Source organism: Xenopus laevis, chromosome 8L, assembly GCF_017654675.1.
Source record: "Xenopus laevis strain J_2021 chromosome 8L, Xenopus_laevis_v10.1, whole genome shotgun sequence".
Classification (NCBI taxonomy): domain Eukaryota; kingdom Metazoa; phylum Chordata; class Amphibia; order Anura; family Pipidae; genus Xenopus; species Xenopus laevis.
Window position 1 is genome coordinate 95,883,912 of NC_054385.1, and position 21,930 is coordinate 95,905,841.

Sequence of the window (21,930 nt, forward strand, 5' to 3'; positions counted from 1 at the left end):
GTTATGTGAGCTTCTAGACATTAAGGGGCCCATTCACTAAGCTCGAGTGAAGGATTCGAATGAAAAATACTTCGAATTTCAAAGTATTTTTTGGGTACTTCGACCATCGAATGGGCTACTTCGACCTTCGACTACGACCTTCGATTCGAACGAAAAATCGTTCGACTATTCGACCATTCGATAGTCGAAGTACTTTCCCTTTAAAAAAAACTTCGACCCCCTACTTCGGCAGATAAAACCTACCGAAGTCAATGTTAGCCTATGGGGAAGGTCCCCATAGGTTTGCTAACCTTTTTTTGATCGAAGGATTTCGATTCGATCGTTGGATTAAAATCCTTCGATCGATCGAACGAACGTTTAGCGCTAAATCCTTCGACTTCGATATTCGAAGTCGAAGGATTTCAATTCGAGGGTCGAATTTCGAAGTATTTTTAACTTTGAAATTCGACCCTTAGTGAATCTGCCCCTAAATGAACTCACAACTCGAATGGTTTCTAATTTAAGAAAAACATTTGAATGGAAAAAACTCAAATCAGCGAGTTTGAGGTTAATTACCTGAAAACTTGATTTTATAGAATTTTTGGCGAAAAAAAAAAACCTCGAACATCATGAAGGCTATTAACATCTTTAAATGGTTCAAGGGACCTCTGCCATTGGCTTCTACACAACCATGGTTTTAGATGGTTTATTTTCAGATTTGAGCTAGTTCCAGGGTTGGGGTATTATTCATTTTTTTAAACCTGAAAAATCCATTTTTGACTCAAAAATACCCCCTGGAAAACACAACATGACACTTAATAAATTTGCCCCCAAGAATTTGTTTGGCTCCAATGTTTTCTTTTTAATCTTGCGTTCTTCAAGAGATGTTGTCATGTAAAGGTTTCTTTTGCTGTGGAGGGGTGGTCATGGGGAACATGGCCATATACACGTATATAAAGCCACAAGATGGAGGCACTGTCAGGGTGTAGGTTTTACTGGCCTTCAAATTTACATAGTTTCTGGATATCTCTGCTTTGCTTGATAAACAGTCAATGAAGACTTGAAACCTTGCTATCTGGAATCTGTGCCAAATATGTGCAAAAAATGCATTTTCATTTAAAAAAATAACTTGAGTGCTGTCGAGAATATGTATCTCTGCTTTGCTACCCAATACTGTACATTGACCAGTCATGATTTTTTCACCATCTTGGTCCTTTCATATGACTGCAGTATTGTAATCCTTAAAGGCTCCCTTTGCTTGTTTGTTCATAATTTTTGATAGACCTATAACTTCCTTTAAGGGATGCATCGAATCCAGGAATCGGTTCGGGATTCAGCCTTTTTCCGCAGGATTTAGATTAGGACGAATCCTCCTTCCCGGCTGAACCCAAATCCTAATTTGCATATGCAAATTAGAGGTGGGAAGGGAAATCACATGACTTTTTGTTACAAAACAAGGATATAAAAAACGGTTTCCCCTTTCCACCCCTAATTTGCATCACCCCTAATTTGCATATGCAAATTAGGATTCGGTTTGGTATTCGGCTGAATCTTTCGTGAAGGATTCGGGGGTTCGGCAAAAACCAAAATAGTGGATTCGGTGCATCCTTACTTCCATCAGATGAAGAGAGATACCCTTAAGTCCCTTTAACTACCAATTACTGACAGGATATCAGAATTAAGGAAATGGCAGGAAGAAAAACAAGTGACACATCATGGCACTTACTTCTAGCTCACTAAAGCAACTCCTGTTAATGTAAGCCAGCAGCACATAACTGCATAAAATAATAATGGACATAAGGCACATATACTTTTTTGTCACATATTTTATTACAATTTATGATGAAAACATTTCTTTTGAGCTGCAGTGTTAACACACTTTCAGTAGACGAGCCCCATTCTTTCAATTTTGCAAAGAAAGTTAGATGATATTACAAGGCAAGAGCAGTCCGAAACTGCAGCAACATTGAGAGTGAATTGCTATCCCCATTGTTGCAGGGGAAAACTTGGTGTAGACTTTGACACCTCAACCCTCGTCAGTCGAGTTGTCTTCCTTTTCCTAGATTTACGGTAATTACACCATTAAAGGGAGTTTTCACCTTTGAGATAACTTTTAGTATGATATTCTGAGACAATTTGCAGTTGGTTTTCATTTTTTATTATTTGTGGTTTTGAATTATTTAGCTTTTTATTCAGTAGCTCATCAATTTGCATCTTCAGCAATCTGATAACTAGGGTCCAAATTACCCTAGCAACCATGCATTGATTTGAATAATAGACTGGAATATGAACAGGAGAGGCCTGAATAGAAGGATCAGTAATAAAAAGTAACAATACATTTGTAGCCTTATAGAGCATTTGTTTTTTTAGAAGGGAGTCAGCAACGCCCATTTGAAAGCTGCTCAAAGTCAGAAGAAAAAGGCAAATAACTATAAAAAAATAATTGCTTAGAATTGGCCGTTCTATAACATAATGAAAGTTTCCTTAAAGGTGAACCACCCCTTTAAGGCTGACACTCTTGCTATAGTTTGTAAAGTGGATTAATCCAGCATTTTATCTGTGTTTAGGTGCAATAATGTAAGTACATTCTGAAGACTGGGGTGAGTTAACTCCTGTGCCCATGAGTGGGAATGCAGTTAGAAAAGCCCATGCATAAGAGCCCAAACAAAAGTACATTGTGCAGGTCTGTGTCAAAATCTATGCAGCTGTGCATAGTGTATTTTTATATGTACGCTTTTATGGGATTTGTTTGTTGGCTACACAAATATAATCACATATTTGTAAATAATGAACATCTAAGAAACCATTACAAATGTATATGGTTCCTATTAAAATATTCACTACCCAGTGCTGATTGATTTTTATTTGAATGCTTTGGTTTTCATTTTTTTAAGCAACTTTGGTCATGTGATTACCTTTAAACATCCCCAAGAAAGGGGCAGGAAATAATTAAATCTACAATGGTCTCTGTGCTAAGGTAGCAGCTGCTTCTCAGCTGCCTTGATCAAAAACACAACAACCTGTCAGCATGAAGCTCCGTTTTCCAACCAAGAGTTCCATTCTCCTCCATTTCCCATACCATTTTTAACATTTTCCATGCCAGAGGGGATATCATTTTAATGCACGCCTGAAGGTAAGAGGCCGTTCACAAATGCATTCAGAGAAACGAACACCAAGTGCACCTTTAGTTCTTTTGTTTTTAACATATATTTTATCTTCTCCCCTACGGTGAAGTTACTTTTAAGTCAGTGAAAGTCCCTCGCTTGCCATGAAATGTCTTTACCAATTAGTACTCAGCGACTCCTACACATTTATTTTTTTCTACACTTTAAGATGAGCAGGAGACTAATAATGCTGTGATAAAAGGGCATAAGGCACCCTGAGCCAAGGAGGGATTAATGAGCTCCTCCATTTATTTGTCTTTCTAACAGCTGAACTGTTACAACTATTGACACTCTTCAAAAGGTTCGGCTCTGAACCCTGTCCAGGCTCTGCAGGCTCCAATGGACATCTTCAAATTTAGAGAAAGGCAGGGCAAGAGCTTCCCCTGTGTGATGCCAAAACCAACAAAGGACCGTGGATCAGGTAATGAAACTTCAGCTTTTTACCCTTTGAGATTTATTTACTGGCAGCTGACAAGGGGTAAATTCAGATCGAATTGTGCAGTCAAAGCCTTGTCAAGCCTTTAAAGGCACCCTTGTCTTGAAGCACCTTCATGACTGGCATTTCCTTCAAAAGCCCTCGGCACTGGTCCTTAACAGCTTATGACATCACAAAGGACACTCCAGACAGATGCCTACATGGCATCCTGCAGCATTTTAAAAGAGAATTAGTGGTTTTAATTATGGTCGTAGTATGAAAGGGAACCATGCAAGCTCCACAGGAGACCTTTGATCGGGCCTTTTTGCTAGTACAATGCCACGGAACTGTGACTATGCCTAGTAAGGGGCCTTTTCTTGCTGAATGACTCACCAGTGATCTTTGAATGCAGACAAGCTTTAGCCCTCCCTCTTCATTAGTGAGCATTTCTATACAGGGCCTATACAGTGCTTGGAGTCTAGGAGCTATACAATTGGGGGAAAAAGAATCCCTACAGATTCTGCTCTCTACTTAGGAAATGCTGAAGGACTCCGAGTGACTTTATTCATTAAAACAGGTTGGTATTAATTAACTGTCATAATAAAGTAAAGAACTATTATTTGCATTTCTGTTGTAAGGTCTTTTTTTTAGAAGTACATATAAAAAAAGATGCCTGAAACAGAAATTCATTTAAAGGAGCCTCAGAAGTCTTTTTTTTTACACGGAGGCAGCATGAGCCGGCTAATTATTAGGACCAGATCAAGAAGCGAACAAATAGAGTACAGAGTAAATATGAAACTAATTAACCAAAAAAGAAAAAAATCCAGTTTACTTGGCAACAACTTCATGCAACAGAGATGAACAAACACCACATCAGCTTTGCTTGTTTGCTATCCATCTACAATACCAGAAGGCGTACCACCAAGTCTGCAACACTGATCATTACACTTAGATTAGCAGAACTTTCTTAGCAGGAATCCTGCCGTTCCAGACATGTTTGTAGAATGTTCGCTATTGAAAAGCAAAATCATTAAAAAAAATCAGAAATAAAATTTAGCTAATTGGATTTAAGCTTGACACAACGTATTTTTGTGTATTTTTCTTTAGTGTATAATACAGTAGTATAAAAATGCAATGGCAATAGTCCCAGTCCCCTTACATATGGTAATGGAAACACAGATTTAGACTGTGTGGGATGTAACACATTATGACATTGTTTGAGAGTTTTCAGTTAAGTCTGTCTTGAAATCACAGCATTTCATTCAAACATGAGCATACATCTTTAGTTGTGTGAAAACAACCAATCAGAACTGTTGTGGCTGCATCAGAGAAGCCATCTGTCCACACTACGCTGGGCAGAGCAAGGGGATAAGAAAGCTTCTATAACCAGAAACAGGAGGGAATCTACTTCGCCAAGTGATGATTTAATCGTAGTAACTCCATTACTTACTATGAATGGCAATATTTCCAATTTGGCAATACAACAATTTACAGCGTAATGTTTGAAACCCAGTTATCACTTCAGAAAAAAAATTACAATACATAATCAGTAAACATATACTGACAGACTGAGGTTCTTGAAAGATCCATTACATACATACATTGTACTAATTCAAATTCATGAATGAAGTTAATACAGTTTAAAACCCAAAATGAAAAAAAAAAAGTATATTAAGAATAAACAGCACTTGGGTAGCGAATTTTGTGCAACTGCTCTGGCAAATGAAATGTCAGTTCTTCTGCACAAATACTCTGTTGCAGGCAAGGCTGGCATGATTGCTGAGAAACAGGCAATCTTTTTTTCTTATTCTTTTGATTTTGTATTGCTTTTGATCTTCTTTAATCGGGCAAGTTCTTCTTTTAAATACGCTACTGCTTGGAATATTGCATCCCTTTGTTTATCTTCTCGTGCCTTCTCCACGTATATGGAAAAGTACTTGATGGCGTCATTTAGAAGTATTTCTGGGTTGACATCTGCTCTTTGCTGGCGTAAGACTCTTTCACAGGCAATGGCAAAATTTTTGCTCCAGTTTATTGGATGGTTATTGTGCCCATTTATAATCTCTTTATACAACTGAAATACAGCATTGGAATAGTAATTACATGAAAGTAAAGCCTAAACATTTTTAGGAAAAATGATACATCCATCTAAATGATTCCAAAATAATCTCTTACCTATGGATTTAGTTGCAAATCCAACTAGAAAAATAAATTAACTTCTAATTAAGCAGATTGTCTAAGGACTGCCTCCATTTGATCTTTTTGGGAGGGAGTTGGTGAAGTTTCTACTTCCATTACCCTTAGCCAGACAAAGGTAGTTCAGACATTGCAGTTGTTAAGCAAGGTAAGTAAAGGAATTCCAGTATGGATATGTGATGCCAGAATTATTAAAACAATGTGTCTACAAATTGAAAAACACTGAAAAACAGTTTTAGCTGCATTTTCCTGTCCCTGCTAAGGTACCACATTGTTTGTGCATTAGCAATTTGTCCTGCATTGTTTCAATAATGCCCAATATGTTCAAGGCAGAAAAATAGTAGAATTTAAAGTGCCTGTTGGTACCCAGGCTTGGGCAGGTACTCACAGAATCCCGCGAAAAGGCAAAGTAAAATAACTATTGATCTTTATTCAAACACTAGTGGGATATATAATAGCCATATGTGTTTCATGACAAAGAACTTACTTGCAGTGACTGCTAGAAATCTTTGATTTGAACTATTTTCTCTTCACAAGCTGCAGGTCTAGGGTATGTGCACCCAGACCCCAAGTTAAGACCAGGGAGCTTTAATAGTACACACTATAAGGGGGTTATTTATCAAAATCCAAATTTATCTCATTTATTTCTGAAATATAATCCGACTAAATCTGCATGGGTTATTTCCCCTTATTTATCAATACATTGCGGAGAAAAAAAACTCGGATTTTTGCCCAAAAACTACAAAATCTTTGGATAATTGCACGAAACCCAGCGCACATCAGGATATCTTCGGGACTTCTCCCATTGACTTATATACAACCTTGGCAGGTCTGAGATGCCGGATTTTCAGATTCAGACTTTTTCCATCCTCGTGGTATAAAAAAAAATAAAAAATTGATTTTTAGTTTTTGGTATTCACAGGCCTGGATTTGAGGCGAGGCCATAAAGGTCAGGGCTTAGGGCAGCAAAATTCTAGGGGCGCCATGCCGCCCAGCTGCATTGGGAACACAGCGTTCCCTAGCGTGCATGGGGGGGTGCGCAATCGGCAGGCGCTAGTACCGTGAGGCCTCGGGGCACCACGGCAGGAAGTCCGGCCCAGGGTATTCATACTTTAATAAAAAAAACCCTTAAAAGTTATTCTTGTCCTCACAATTAGGCTACTATATCACAAGTATGCTAAACATACATATAGATAAAAAAGTATATATATGACATATTTATAAAATATATATATATATATTTTCAATCATTTAAATGAGGTCAGAGTGGATCCTGCAATATTCACATCCACACTACTCGGTTAACATGCCTTTATGTTTTGTAAAAGGTAACTGGAGGAAACCTATATAAAACATAAATAGAACACAGAAGCACCATGCACATAGCATCTTGGCCGCCATCCAAAGACTCTATCTAGTACTTAAGCACCAAGGCTAACTACTGGTCATCCCTAAATATAAGTGTTTTAAAATACATAAGCTGACTGGCCATGATTTTCCCACTGAATTGCCTTCCAAAGAAAATTTGTGGTGACCTGTATGTCATGGGTTTGTGACAATGTTCTGAATATGCAGCTGCAAAGTACAATTATAAATAACAACGTCCCTTTAAACAACAAAACAGAACTTACCTTATAGGAATAGTAATAGAGTTGATTTTTTACTGCAGGGGACAAATGAGCATTGTCTGCCAGATCAAATATAAAAAATGCTGTCTTTGTCCTACAAATAACACACACAACGTGACCACATGGTAAGATGGCAGAAGTGCCAATAAATACATATGTTGTTTTTTCCTTTAATTAGTGGTGCTTGCGAAGCAAAGCATCACTACTGTTATCTTGCAAACTTATTTTTATTCTTCTTCCGTATGAAAGTTTGGCGCGTAACTAGTCCCGCACCGTTTGTCCTAGACCCATGAATGAGGTGTCAAATCGTGCGGCTTAATCGGGAATGGGGTGGTATGACTTTTCTAAGGGGTGGGTGGTTAATTGCCCCTTGCGGGGGCAATTAACCACCCCGAAAAGTCCCATAGATTAACATTGAGGCCAACTTTTGACGGATTCTAGCGCAGAGAGGGAATCTTGTAGAAACGTTAAATTTACCACATTTGAAGAGGTTTGCGACCTGTGTCAGATGATACCCCACACGAGGGTATAAGTTTTACCCCCGGGGCAGGAGAGGTCCCCAAATTTGCCCCATTGACTTATAATGGGGAATTTATCGAATAATTAGTTTGTCGCAGACCCATGAATGAGGTGTCAAACCGTTCAGCTTATTCGGGAATGGGGTGTTGTGACTTTTCTGTCCTATTTTGGGGACCCAAAAAAGTGAGCGGAGCCGCAAACAACCAATCAGATTTTCCCTATTGACTTCAATGAGAAAATGTAAACAGCTGTAATTCTCACAGTAATAAAGCCAGAGCTCCCAAACTTGGCACCGTGGGTCACTGGGTGACTGCAGCCAAAATTTACAAAAAGTGGGCGGAGTCTACAACAGCCAATCAAATTTCAGCCATTCAATTAAATAGGAAAATTTTAAACTGCTGCCGCTCTTAGACGGTTAATGGCAGGGTCCTCAAACTTGGCACAGTTGGTCACTGGGGGACTGGGATTAAAATTAAGAAAAGTGGGTGGAGCCAAAACCAACCAATCAGATTTCTTTGATTGGTTTTAATGGGAAAAATTAAGAAGGCTGCCATTCTCTCAGTATTGATGTCAGGGACCTTGAATATCACAAATGTGGTCGCTGGGGGTTTCCACTTCAAGTTTAGAAAAAGTGGGCGGAGCCACCAACAACCAATCAAATTTCATTCATTGATTTTCAATAGAAAAAAATAGAAATGCTGCCATTTTTACACATTAAATGACAGCATTCCCAAACTTTGGTATGTTAGTCACTGAGTGACTGTGGTTCACAATTAGGAAAAAAAGGGGCGGGGCAACAACAGCCAATCAGATTTGGGCCTGAGTTTTGCCACGGCAAGCACCACTCACATTTTCTTCAGGAAATGTACCTCTCTAGTTAAACTTAATGTTGTAAAATCTAGCAAAAAAATAGACTGTGTGATATGCATTTACTTCATGCTTATAATATCAATATGAACCTTGCCTAAAATGCATCAGCGTGTGAAACAATTATATTGGTGCTTAACAAATGGCTTTCAGGTAAATAAATCAAACATACCGTGCTTCCCACATCTCTTCATTTGCTACAGATTCCCAAGATGAAGAGTGAAACCTAAAAGGAAAAATGTTTTTGGTAAGTAAATGAGAAAATATTGTCATTTGTGTGATCAAAAAGCAAAACACTGGACCATATGATTTCAGGGACTATATGAACATACCTTCCATGCTCTTCTGTCCAGTTGTACAGATTCCTTGTAAGCGCAATCCATTCCTCTGCATCAAAAGGAGTACTTTTAGGGACCAGTTTCTCACAAGCCCCCCATGGCCATAAAGAATAGCTTTTCTGCCACGTCAGATCCCCTTCATTCAGTCCTATGCAGGAAAATATTTCTTTACTGTAGTAAAAAGAACAGAATGCAAGAAGTTTACAGAATAAAACAATTAAGCTCAGCTCGATCAGATGATAGGTCAGTTACATAAGAAAAATTAAAACCCAATTAACATAAAGATTATATTCTTGATTCATAAAGCTGCTGTACCAGATTGGAAGTACTGATGATGCCTGACACTTAAAGGGATCCTGTCATCGGAAAACATGTTTTTTTTAAAAACACATCAGTTAATAGTGCTACTCCAGCAGACTTCTGCACTGAAATCCATTTCTCAAAAGAGCAAACAGATTTTTTTATATTCAATTTTAAAATCTGACATGGGGCTAGACATTTTGTCAATTTCCCAGCTGCCTCAGGTCATGTGACTTGTGCCTGCACTTTAAGAGAGAAATGCTTTCTGGCAGGCTGCTGTTTTTCCTTCTCAATGTAACTGAATGTGTCTCAGTGGGACATGGGTTTTTACTATTGAGTGTTGTTCTTAGATCTACCAGGCAGCTGTTATCTTGTGTTAGGGAGCTGGTATCTGGTTACCTTGCCATTGTTCTTTTGTTTGCCCGGTGGGGGGGAGGGGGCGATATCAGTCCAACTTGCAGTACAGCAGTAAAGAGTGATTGAAGTTTATCAGAGCACAAGTCACATGACTTGGAGCAGCTGAGAAATTGACAATATGTCTAGCCCCATGTCAGATTTCAAAATTGAATATAAAAAAATCAGTTTGCTTTTTTGAGAAATGTATTTCAGTGCAGAATTCTGCTGGAGCATCACTATTAACTGATTCATGTTTCCCATGACAGTATCCCTTTAAGGTTCAAGCCTAAAATGTTAACCCAAAATGTCAATTACCTCATGCTGACTTTGTTCAGCTCCCTTTAATGATATCATTACACAAAAACAGTGGCCTAGATAGAGCTCACTTAGCCAATACAATGCCACGGACATAAGGGAGATGATCATTAAGCAAGATATTGATCTGTAATGGCTGGTCATTATCATTTATAACGTGATGCTTTGTCTGCCTTTAGGCCGAAAACACATAAAATGTGTTTGGAACTACTTACTGTTTATTTACTTTGAGAAAATGATGAAGGTTAAAGGTTGTTGTTCCATCAGCATGTTTTATTTCCACTGGACTCCACTTGTTTCCAGGGAAAATTACACCGGACATATGCTTTGCAAGTCTGGGTACATACCATGAATATGTCATCATCTGAAAATAAGAATGTGTATTGTACATTTATCATTGTGTTAGGCTACGGAGTTAACTGTTAAAATATTTTACAATTTATTTTAAAACTGAAGTGTAGGAATACATTTTTTTTTACTTCACCACAAAAAAGGTTATCACATAGAACTGACTTTTTTTAATATATCTTTTTTGTTTCAAGTACTGTAAAATACAATCTTTCTGTATTTTTTTCACAAAAATCAAATGAAGAAAAAACATAAAAAGAAAAACAACTAAACAATATGACTGTTATGTTTACATTTGTTTATACAGGTATGGGTTCTCTTATCCAGAATGCTTGGGACCTGAGGTTTTCCGGGTAATGGATCTTTCCGTAATTTGGATCTTCATAACTTCATAAATCTACTAGAATATTATGTAAACATTAAATAAACCCAATAGGCTGGTTTTGCTTCCATTAAAGATTAATTATATCTTAGTTTTGATCAAGTACAAGCTACTGTTTTATTATTACAGAGAAAAAGGAAATCATTTTTAAATATTTGGATTATTTTATTATAATGGAGTCTATGGGAGATGGTCTTTCCGTAATTCGGAGCTTTCTGGATAACAGGTTTCCGGATAACGGGTCTCATACCTGTACTTCCAAAAATAATAAACTACAACTTTGAAGCCAACTTGTTGCCTGTTTTTTTTTCCTGTTTCTAATTCTTCCAATTTGTTTATGTAACTCTGTCCTGCTAAGAAACAATTATGATTAGAATCTTTGAGAGACCCTCCTTTGCCTTTAACCAACAACCAATTGTATAAAAAGAAGATTTCTATGGCTGTTGGTCCTATGCTGAAAGAGATGATAAACTTAGTCCCAAAGTGGTGGCCCGAGGTGCAGACGGTTGCCATATTTGTATACATTTGGTATGAGTCCCTGATAGGAAGGAGGTTCATCTTTCATTCATCATTATTGCCGTTATGCATGCTTTTAATTTCAGAATTGAAAGGTACGGTGTCTTCCACGATTTAGCAATCAGTTGAGAACTGACTTTTTATACAGCGACATTAAAATTGTCAAAGGTTCATCTACTATACAGCATAAAGATGGCCATAGACGTGCAAATATATCCTTATGTCCAACAAATGATTGTGCATTGCAATCTCCCAACCTACAACTAATAACCATTCAGATTAAAGTATTAAAAATAACAAATCAGACGATGTCATGGCCATTAATTGGCAGACTGCAATTGTACGAAAGTTATGTCCGACAAATTGTAGTGACCGATTGATATCGTCAGAGAGGCAATACATGCAGAGATATTATCGTTAGCCGACTGAAATCTTCTAACCTGCTTGATTGGCTAAACAACCGTTGGCACGAACATGTAAGAAGTATCGACACAAGGTCCGAAAATCTTACGAACCTTCGTTTCTTACAATTTTATCTTTGCATCTATGGCCAGCTTAAGGCTAATAGTACATGGGCCAAGAAATTTCGGTCAACCGCACACCAACACCACCCTTCCTGAACTGATCACCTGGTGCACAACGTCAGAGGCATCGGCCACCTCAGAACTCCATAGAAAAGACCCTCACTGGCACACAGGATTTTAAGCTGCAGGGCAAGCCCTTGCAATTTTTTAATGCAGTGCAGGTGCAACGTTTCGGGGTCACGCCCCTATGCTTGACAAAGGGGCGTGACCCCAAAACGTTGGACCTGCACTGCATTAAAAAAATGCAAGGGCTTGCCCTGCAGCTAAAAATCCTGTGTGTCAGTGAAGGTCTTTTCTTTTAATAGTACATGCGCAATTTGGCTCAGCCGGATCAAGTAGTATTTGCACCCATGGGCCCAACCCTTTTGTAGCTCACATAAAACTCCCTACATCCCCTTATAAACACTGCTCAGATGTGCAGTTTCCAGACTCCACTAATTCATATTTAAACTAAGCAAAACTAGCACAAAGTTAAAGAAAGCTAGCACACACTATACATACAATTTGCAAAAATTCGCCCCGTGTCAAATATGATTTTCGAAAACCCACAACAGACTGTCACGGTTCATGCCTATAACAGCTGCCTTTTGCATTAGGAGGAACTCTCCACAATTCAGATGTTGGCAGGTGTTAAAGCAAGAGAACCAAAGCGAGAGTTCAGGGCAGACAAGGGAATGTAATGTGCAACAGGAGAAACAGGGTTAGAGCAAAACATAGTGATAGAACAGGCCTGGGTCAAAAACTCTGAGCAGTACAGAGCCAGGATCCGGAAGAGTAGTCAGTAATTGGCAAAGGTTGGTTCAGCCAGTGATACAGCGGTGGTCAAGGACAGGCAAGGGTCAAGGAACAAAAAAAACGGAAGAAAAGCGCACCCAGAAACTATGTACAATAGACCTACGTTGGGCAGTGCGCAAAATGAGGAGGTGCCTTTAAATATTCGAATTTTGAGCGAAAAGCAATGACACCGAAAAGTAAAGACACACACGAATGGACACATGCCGGAAGAAGACTGCACCAACTAGGAGGAAGGCTGTGGGCATCCCTGCAGGCTCCCAGGTTCCCTTACACCCTGCTTCAGGGCAAAGTTTTACCTTATAATGGAAAATTAGAATTGGAGAAAGAGCAACAAATATTCAATATAATTAAACAGAATTTTCTTCTTATATTTACATTGATGCAACTTCTTTCTCTATCTGTTTATCTCAGTGTGTTTAGAATACAAAAGCTTCTGTTATGGTCACCTCCTGGACACCCGTGGCCCTGTCCTGTTCCTATTTAATTATGGCATTGAAGCACTTTGCTGGATAAATTAAGAACAAATAACATGCTAGCTATACATTGTATGTAGGTAATTCTGAAAGGCAGTTAGCATTAAAGAACGATTTGTATTCTTACCTCTTGGTCGACCAGTGCCAGGTCAGGTCTGAGGCCTTCACAGTAATGGAGATAACGCAATGAATTGCCTGGCAAGTCACCTCTTAGTAAGATAATCGAATCATTTGGCATTGAAAAGAGAAGATTCCTTGCAAACTGATCTACTATATAATTGTTGCTTTGATCACAAATGCTAAACAAAAGGATAAAACAATAAAGCAAAATAAATATTATGCATGCTTATTATGTTAAAAATGATATAAAACCCCATTTTGCAGATGGAACGCCAGAAATCTGTTTTATAACACAGATTATAATCACTGTAAATTATCACTTGGAATTTTATATTGTTAAAACATTAACAAGATTGTTCATTGAAAGATCTTAGAAATCTTGAAAGGTGAACTGTTGTTACCATCAAAAATTTAATACAGTGGACACTCCTTTTTCTGTACTGAAATATTTATTTGTTAGTTCCTCAGAATAACAAGTGCTGTGAGTCATGAACAGATTTCACCTGCTCTAACTGGTTTATTACAAAATATCACATGTAACAAGACTTTCAAATCTCATATTGTTCTTGGCATGGATGGTCCGTTCCCCATTTTAATCTTCAAGTATGAGATCCATTATCCACAAATCTCCAAATTACGGGAAGCCCGGCTCCCATAGACTCCATTATAATCAAATAATTCTATTTTTTTTAAGCTTTTTCTCTGTAATAATAAAACAGTACCTAGTACTTGATCATAACTAAAATATAATTAACCCTTATTAGAGGAAAAAACAGGCTATTTTATTTATTTAATGTTTACATGATTTTTTAGTAAACTTAAGTTATGAACATCCAAATTACAGAAAGATCTCTTATCTGGAAATCCCGAACATTCGGATAACAGATGCCATACCTGTATTTCAAATAAATTCCACTGTGCAGGGAAAAATAAACCATCTGTCCTGACCAATATTCATGCCATGTATCTCGTTAGTGCCTAATTGCAGATCCTCTTCATTTCACTACCATTACAATTCTTTGTGCTCTTTTAAAGGAGAAGGAAAGGCTTCGTACACTTGGGGGTGCCAAATGTTAGACACCCTCAAGGGATTGTATTTACTTACCTGAAACGCTTTCTTTCTCCTTTGACTTGCAGTCTGTATAATAGAAAGTCGGCCATACTGTGTGTGCCCCCCCCCCTCATATGCTCTCTGTCCAGTTGGAAGATGAGGAATAGTCTATCAAGTATCATTTTTTTTTTTTTACTATTTAGACTACAGCAAAAAAAAAAAAAAAAAAATTATATATATATATATATATATATATATATATATATATATATATATATATATATATATATATATATATATATATATATATATATATATATGAAAGTCTAAAAAGTTCTCCACTAAAAAGGAATCAGAAGAAATTGTATTGTAAAGGTAGAAAAAAAAATCAAGTTCTCCCATATTTTTATCTTAATGTCTCTTGCAGAAAATGTCCCCTCGTGTATATAAATTGTCACCAGCACTTTGTATAGAAACACATACAATTAAATGATAAAACAGTAATTCAAAATATGTACCTGTAATTAGTTCTAATCTGGTTAGAAATCACCACTAGGGCACATATCCATTCCATAAACTGAACAATATCAGTTCTGTTCATTTTTGTTTTTAGAATGTTGGTCAAAAAGGCCATGCCGAGGCCTGCAAAAAGGCTAACAACAAAATTACTCTGCATCCAGAATCTCTCCACCTAGGATACAAAATAGTATATTTAAGTATTTAACTTCCTTTTCAGATTTAAAAGGATCCTATATCCCTGAACATAGCAGGTTGACATAAAATGATATTGTATAATCAAGTCCATACATAAAACACAGCTTCATCAAAAAAAAAAAAAAACATTCTCATAAATATATATTTTTCTAGAAGTTTGTACCACCCCCTGTCTCATATGATTCACACTCACATTTCTCCCAGTTAGAGTGGCTCAATGTAAAAGATATAGAAGGGCAATATATATTGAACTATTTACCGATATATTAATTGATATATCAATATGGTTATTGTGATATACATTATCCGTTAGTTAAGTATTCATACATACATATTCATACAGTTGTCCTGTAAGCCACTGCACTTCATACAACTTATATTACACTGTATTTTTAGTTGACCTTGATCAGAGGTCAATGTTTCCGATGTTTCAAATCTCCATTTTTTTTAAAATACCACCTCACACCACCACCACACACAAAGACAAAATCCAGGGGTAGGGTTGAGGAGGAAGGGTATACTTGGACAACTGGACCATACAGCTTGCATTGTGTATGAACAAATCGATCCCCCTTCTAGGGTGGCATTGAATATTAACACTGTGTGTAGTTTTATTTGTAGAAATATACATTATTATGACTATTAAAGTACTTACCACACCAAGGAAGAGTGGCTTTGAGATATCTAAATTTGCTCTCCAGGCAAAGAATAAGGAATAGCAAACGAGCATTACGGTGAATAAAGAAACCATGGAGGCTTTTTTGTCTCTGTAGAAGGATAGTTGTTTTCAAAAACTTAATTCTGAACATATTATTGTAACATTTTATGACATCCTGATACACTCCTCTCCAATCATCCTGAATTTCCCAAGCCTGTGTCCAGATCTGTTCCTATTTCTTTAGAGACTCCAGGGAGAAAGCAGGCTGACTTAACCTCCTGACTACTCTGCCAATTAGTTCCTGCCTGCCTCAAAACTCTGCAGACAATGTCCATATTATTTATTATTTATTCTGCTTCATTGCTTTTTCCTTCCAAAAAAGTTTCTTCCTTATGCCTCCCTTTCCACTGTCCAGGTTTTGCTCTTCAGCACAGCTCAAAACTGTACACACTTAAACCACACACTGCAAGTTGCCAAAAATTATCGAACTACTTCCAATAAATAAAAGCATGACAGTTGAAGATAATTTCCGACATTCCCTACCTATCTCTACTCTACATTTACTTGATTCTGAGGATCAATTCTCTGACACATACCAAACTGCTTTTGTCCTCGATATGCTTACTCATTGTTCCATCCCTGTCACACCGCTAAACTCTTCCCTTATTTTAAGATTACCCCTCTTGACTTTTTCTTTGCCCTTCTCAAAACACACTCTGCAAATATCCGTTAATCCATGATCTGTTCTGCTCAAAGTTACTTCTTATCTTTGTTTTATCTAAAATCTGCTTCTTGCATTATGATAGTAGCATTGCGACTAATTGCATTGGCCTCTGAGGGTCGTCAACTTTTCAAGCATCTATCTGCACATATGGGTGTTATTAATAGACCACTTCTTTTATTAGCCCCTGAAATTCAGAACTAGATCTTTGAATCAACACCTCTTTCCACTTGGTCCTATTCCTCCCTTTCCAATTTACACTCTAATTAACCCTGCAGATTCAACGTGCGGCCTGGGGGTAATCTCTGAATCTTCCCATTCCTTCTCTAGTCATTTCACACACATATTTAAGGCCATCTCTCTTACATAACTGCTAAACCACTTATTCATGCCTTTGTGTTATCCTGCCTCTAGTACTAGAACTTTTTCTTAACTGGCTTCTGACTACCCTTCTGGTATATCTTACGTTTTGCTGCTTTAAAACTCAGACTGTCACACAAGAAAAACAGGTCATACATTTTTAAATCTTTATCAAGGTTTACCATTAAGCAAAAAATATTTTTTTACTATTTATCTTTGAAAGCCCTTCAGTCATTCTCATCACTACTCTTCGCTTGGGTCTCCATACATTCCCAGACTCCATCTCTGCTCCTCACAGAACCACCATGTTTTCACACCACCCTCATCCAATTCTTGAGATATGTAGTATAGTAAATTTAAAAAAATTCTATAGGTCCTACAGTATAAAAAAAAGAATAGCAGGTACATTTACCAGAATCTTAAACCTGATTGGACTTTGGATTGGTACCTAAATCCCCTATTTTGACCAACCCGCCCCCATAAAATTAGCCAACCTTACAGTTTGGGGGACGTCTTTTCTAAAAATGAATATTAACAGCTTTTACAGCAACTTAAGAGATTTGTGAAATATTTATGTTGTATTTAAAATTTCCCTCAAATTACTCAAAATGCCCCATGACCATATACCTCACCCCGTCATCTGCTTCGGTTACCTTCTACTGTTGAAATCTAATGTAACATGGGTGAAGCCACCCACTCTAACCTTCAGAAAAATTATTGTAGTTCCAACAAGCTACTCAGTTGGAGACACCTTTAATGTGAATGCCTGAGATACAGAACCTGGAGCAAATATTACTGAGCATGTGCTTAAGTGCCTAGTTGTGTTTACTAGTCTTTTCAGTTACTTGGAGAATTGTAAAGTGTATTATTGTTAAATTTCTTCCATGTTGGTTCTTCTTGAGTTAATGAGCAAGTGGTAGTGGTATACACTGGTATGCAATAGAGGAAGGAGGCAACGCTCGCACACCCGGGCCTTCAAAATTGGACGCCTGCTGCACGGTGATGGAGGGATCGGCACCCTCCAAATAGACATGCTTGATAAAGGGGTTCAACCCCGAAATGTTGTCCCTGCTTGCACCAGCCTTCGAGTGCCAGTGAATCATTCCCCATAGACTGATGTGCAGTCATCTACCTATCTTACTGTGGCAAACATGTAGGCATTGACTCCTACTCAACACCATTGCCCCCCTGTAGGTTACATGTCACCCAACAGCTGAAGGACATATTTAAATGTTTTTTTTATCATGAGAATTTGCAAAGTAGGCGTCACACTAGCTTATGTTGAAAATGCATTAAAGTGATCAGATGACAGGTGCTTAGATTGCAATTAAGACTTCTGAAGAGATGGTACATAAAAAATTAACAACAAAATATAATAAATATATACACTACATACCTAGTTACAAAGCAGAACAACAAAGCAAGAAGTGCAAGGCCTTGTGCTACATAAGTGAGCTCTGTGTTCATGTGACTGATCTGGAAACTGTATCAAAAAAGAATATAACAAATCACACATTGAGATTTTGTTGAGTTAATTTTGTTTGTATAAAGGTGACAACATTTTAGATGAATTATTTTACCAGATGAAAATGTAAAAACCATAGACACTAATATAATGTCACCAATCTATTTTGTCCATTGTTTAGATGTCTGGGATTATATTTGTAAAAGGCTGAAGAAATTTGTCATTTATACATAGAGAGACACATCCGCTCCTGGAATTGTTGATAACATATTTCACTTTTTAAAACACAACTTCATGAAAAGTATAGAACAATATATCAGTAGTTGAAAGGGCTGTGTTCGCTTACATCAACATTCCCATCATACCAGGTCCAGTCTCTGATTTAGCCTAGTTGAAAAAAAACACGGTTAAACCACAATAAGTACAACAACATATTCCGACTGCCCACATCAAAAATGAAAAATATAGGTATGGGATCCGTTATCCGGAAACCCGTTATCTAGAATGCTCCGAATAACGGAAAAACTGTCTCCCATAGACTCAATTTTATCCAAATAATCCAAAATGTCTAAACATGTTTTCCTTTTTCTTTGTAATAAAAAAACAGTACCTTGTAGATAAAATTAATCCTTATTGGAAGCAGAACCAGCCTATTAGGCATATTAGATTACCTATAAGGTATGAAGATCCAAATTACAGAAAGATCCATTAACCGGAAAGCCCCAGGTCCCAAGCATTCTGGATAACAGGTCCCATACATGTACTATAAATGGCTGGTATGTAAAACAGGTATAAATAAATTAGATTCCATCAAGCTGGGTATTTAATTGCAAAGGGAAGCTTTCACACATTGTGTTGCTGTCCCAATGGGATACTAATACTATGACTGGCTAGGTTAGTCTAGCATTGTAAACATTACAATGCCCCAATTAGCTGCAGATTGGTTCTAGTCCTGATCACTTCAAAGTTACAGGAAACAAAGGTGATTACAATAGATGCTGAGAACTCAAAAAAACACAAAGAAGCTACAACTCCCCCACCATGGACCACATAGGACAGTGATTGCCAAACAGTGTGGCTGGCCCTCCTGTGGGCCTGGAGCAATTACTAAGGAGGGGGTTCAGCTGGAAAGCTAGTTATTGTGAGACTTAAGCTGGCCATAGATGCAAAGATCCGATCGTACGAATCAACGTACGATCAGACTTTCCCATCTCCCGACCCTCCACTAACCATTCAGATCAAACTCTTACCATTCCGATCAAATAAAGTAGTAAAAGAACAGATCAGCCAATGTTCTGCCCCTGACAGCAATCGTATGATAGTTATGTCTGACAAATCTAGTGACAGTCTCCCACTGAAAATCCTACGATCGGCAGGCGACAGAAATTTTCTAAACTGTCCGAACGACCAAACGACCGATCTCCGCCGGACGAAAAATGTCTGGACTCTCCACACACTGTCAGAAAATCGTACAAATCCACGATTCGTACGATCGGATCGTTGCGCCTATGGCCAGCTTTAGGGAGAATTCAGATCTCTCCTACATACTAGCTTAGACTGTAAGCTCTATGGGGCAGGGACAGCCTTCCCATTGTGTCTCTTACCACATAGCACTTAAGCTCTTTATCTTGATATGATTTCTGTGTATATTAATTGTGTGATTTGTCTTCCCCGTGTAAACTTTTATATATATTGTACTTTCATGCATTGTACAGCACTGCAGCTCCTTAAGAGCGCTTTGCAAATAAAGATACGCCTGAAGCCCAGCATTAAATTCAGTTACAACAAGGGCAAATACTGTACTCAAATAATGATAAACAGTTGTTGTGCATTGCTGTGTACAGTCAGAGAAGCTACAGATCATCTTGTGAAGAGGCCTTGGACCAGTTGCATTTCAAATATGAAGAAGATTGTAAGATCTTTTTATTTTGTTACAAAACTTGTTTTTTTATTATTTTTTTTTAAATACTTATTTTACCATCAAGTTGTAAATAATCCATGTGGCACTGATTTTAAATTACTAGTAGTAAAAAGAAAATGAATTTTATGACTTTATGAACTTGCATATATTGGCTTATTGTAAAAGTCAATCACAAAAAGGTATAAATGTAGGTACTTAGGCAATATTTCCTCTAAGATCCATACTGAAGGGCACAGGCACAAACCTTGTGGCCAGCGCACACAATAAAACCATAATTTAGTACTGTAGTACTACTCTAGCAGTTTTAGTGCACATGGAAATAAGTGGATAGAAAGACAATTGTTCATTTTACATACCCATTTACTGTTTCCATTCCGTTTTAATATGCTTTTGTTGAATTCATTGGTTATTTTGATGACTTTGCCCAACCAATTTCATGTAAAAATCATGACACTACCTCTGTTATAATGTGCATATTTTAAGCTTCTTATAAAGCTTATATGCTATATGGCCTCTACAATAGATAGCAAGCACAATGCAATAAGACTTCTGCTGTCAGCAAATAATTTGAAAAAAAGTATAATTGGCATGTCATCATATAACTGTATCCATACAGGTTTTTTTGTAAATAGTAATTGACCAATGTTTCTGTCAACTAAAATTACATATCAAAGTCAAGTGAAGTTTAGGTTACCAAAATGTTATAGTATCAGCTCCTCTGAAAAACATTCCATAGAATAAAGTATATAATACAATAAGCGAGAGCTTACCAGACTGAATGTCCCATACTCCTCTCGAAGGATATGAGTAACAATCCCTTGAATGGTTGTCTGATCTCCCCAGGTCCATCTTGCTCGATTCAAATATGACGAGACAATTAAGTACAAGTAAGGAGAAAGCCCCACAGCAAAGCATATTCCCAACTTCAACAAGCGGTACAAAGACAATTCCTGCATCAGAACATAGTGTGATAATTAAAACATCTGTACAGCCTCCCAAAATGACCATAAGAGGGAAAATAAGTATAATTTTTTTTTTAATGCAGAAAATGTCTCAGTTTCTACAAGCTCTCCCTATAAATGCTGTCAAAATCTAATAACTTTGGGGATTAGTATGGAATTGCTTTAAAAATTGATCTCTTTTGCATGGACTAGAAAAATATGTAAGGAAAGCAGAAATGTAAGGCTTCTGCATATCATGCTCCCTTCAACTCTTCAACTGAAATAATTTCATGATATGCATAGGTAGAGAGGAACTGCAAGGCTGAGATAACTCACACAGAAATGATTAAAACTTGGCTTATGTTGCACTCCACAGACTATACCAGAGGGACTTACAGTATCAACAAAATTAGGGCAAGATTCAGCATGTGATCATTCAGATTGTATACGGAGCTCAAGGCATGATGAACACCACTATTTAGACTGCCAATCTTCCCACTGTTACAGTGTATTTCAGTAAAAGATTGTAGTGTGAATGGAACAAATCTAAATAGTAACTGTTTTAAGTTTAACGAGAATAAAAGTTTAACAAGATAAAAAGAAATGAAGTCTTTGCTTGGAGTTCATTTATCCTATGTCTATGAAGATTTTCCTTTATCCAGGTTATGATATACAGCATCTACTAGAAATGAGTCTAAAGCACCTGGACTTTCTGAGAGTTCATCATACAGTCTCTCTCTTATTTTTCTTTATATCTCTCTAAT

The 21,930-nt window shown here is 37.4% G+C and overlaps 1 protein-coding gene across 3 annotated transcripts in view; it reads right to left on the minus strand.

The window, feature by feature from the left end:
* Positions 1-4,360: 4,360 nt before the first annotated feature.
* Positions 4,361-21,930, minus strand: part of tmem260.L (transmembrane protein 260 L homeolog) — a 44,586-nt gene continuing 27,016 nt past the window's right edge. For all 3 annotated transcript variants that reach the window (XM_041573119.1, XM_018230750.2, XM_018230749.2), the window contains 11 exons: positions 20,996-21,175; positions 18,651-18,691; positions 18,236-18,322; positions 15,756-15,867; positions 14,905-15,077; positions 13,343-13,514; positions 10,333-10,481; positions 9,101-9,277; positions 8,941-8,994; positions 7,386-7,476; positions 4,361-5,632 (listed from right to left, as the gene is read on the minus strand). In XM_041573119.1, coding sequence (XP_041429053.1) covers positions 5,363-5,632; positions 7,386-7,476; positions 8,941-8,994; positions 9,101-9,277; positions 10,333-10,481; positions 13,343-13,514; positions 14,905-15,077; positions 15,756-15,867; positions 18,236-18,322; positions 18,651-18,691; positions 20,996-21,175 — 1,506 coding nt within the window. In that variant the 3' untranslated portion in view covers positions 4,361-5,362. The remainder of the gene's footprint in view (positions 5,633-7,385; positions 7,477-8,940; positions 8,995-9,100; positions 9,278-10,332; positions 10,482-13,342; positions 13,515-14,904; positions 15,078-15,755; positions 15,868-18,235; positions 18,323-18,650; positions 18,692-20,995; positions 21,176-21,930) is intronic.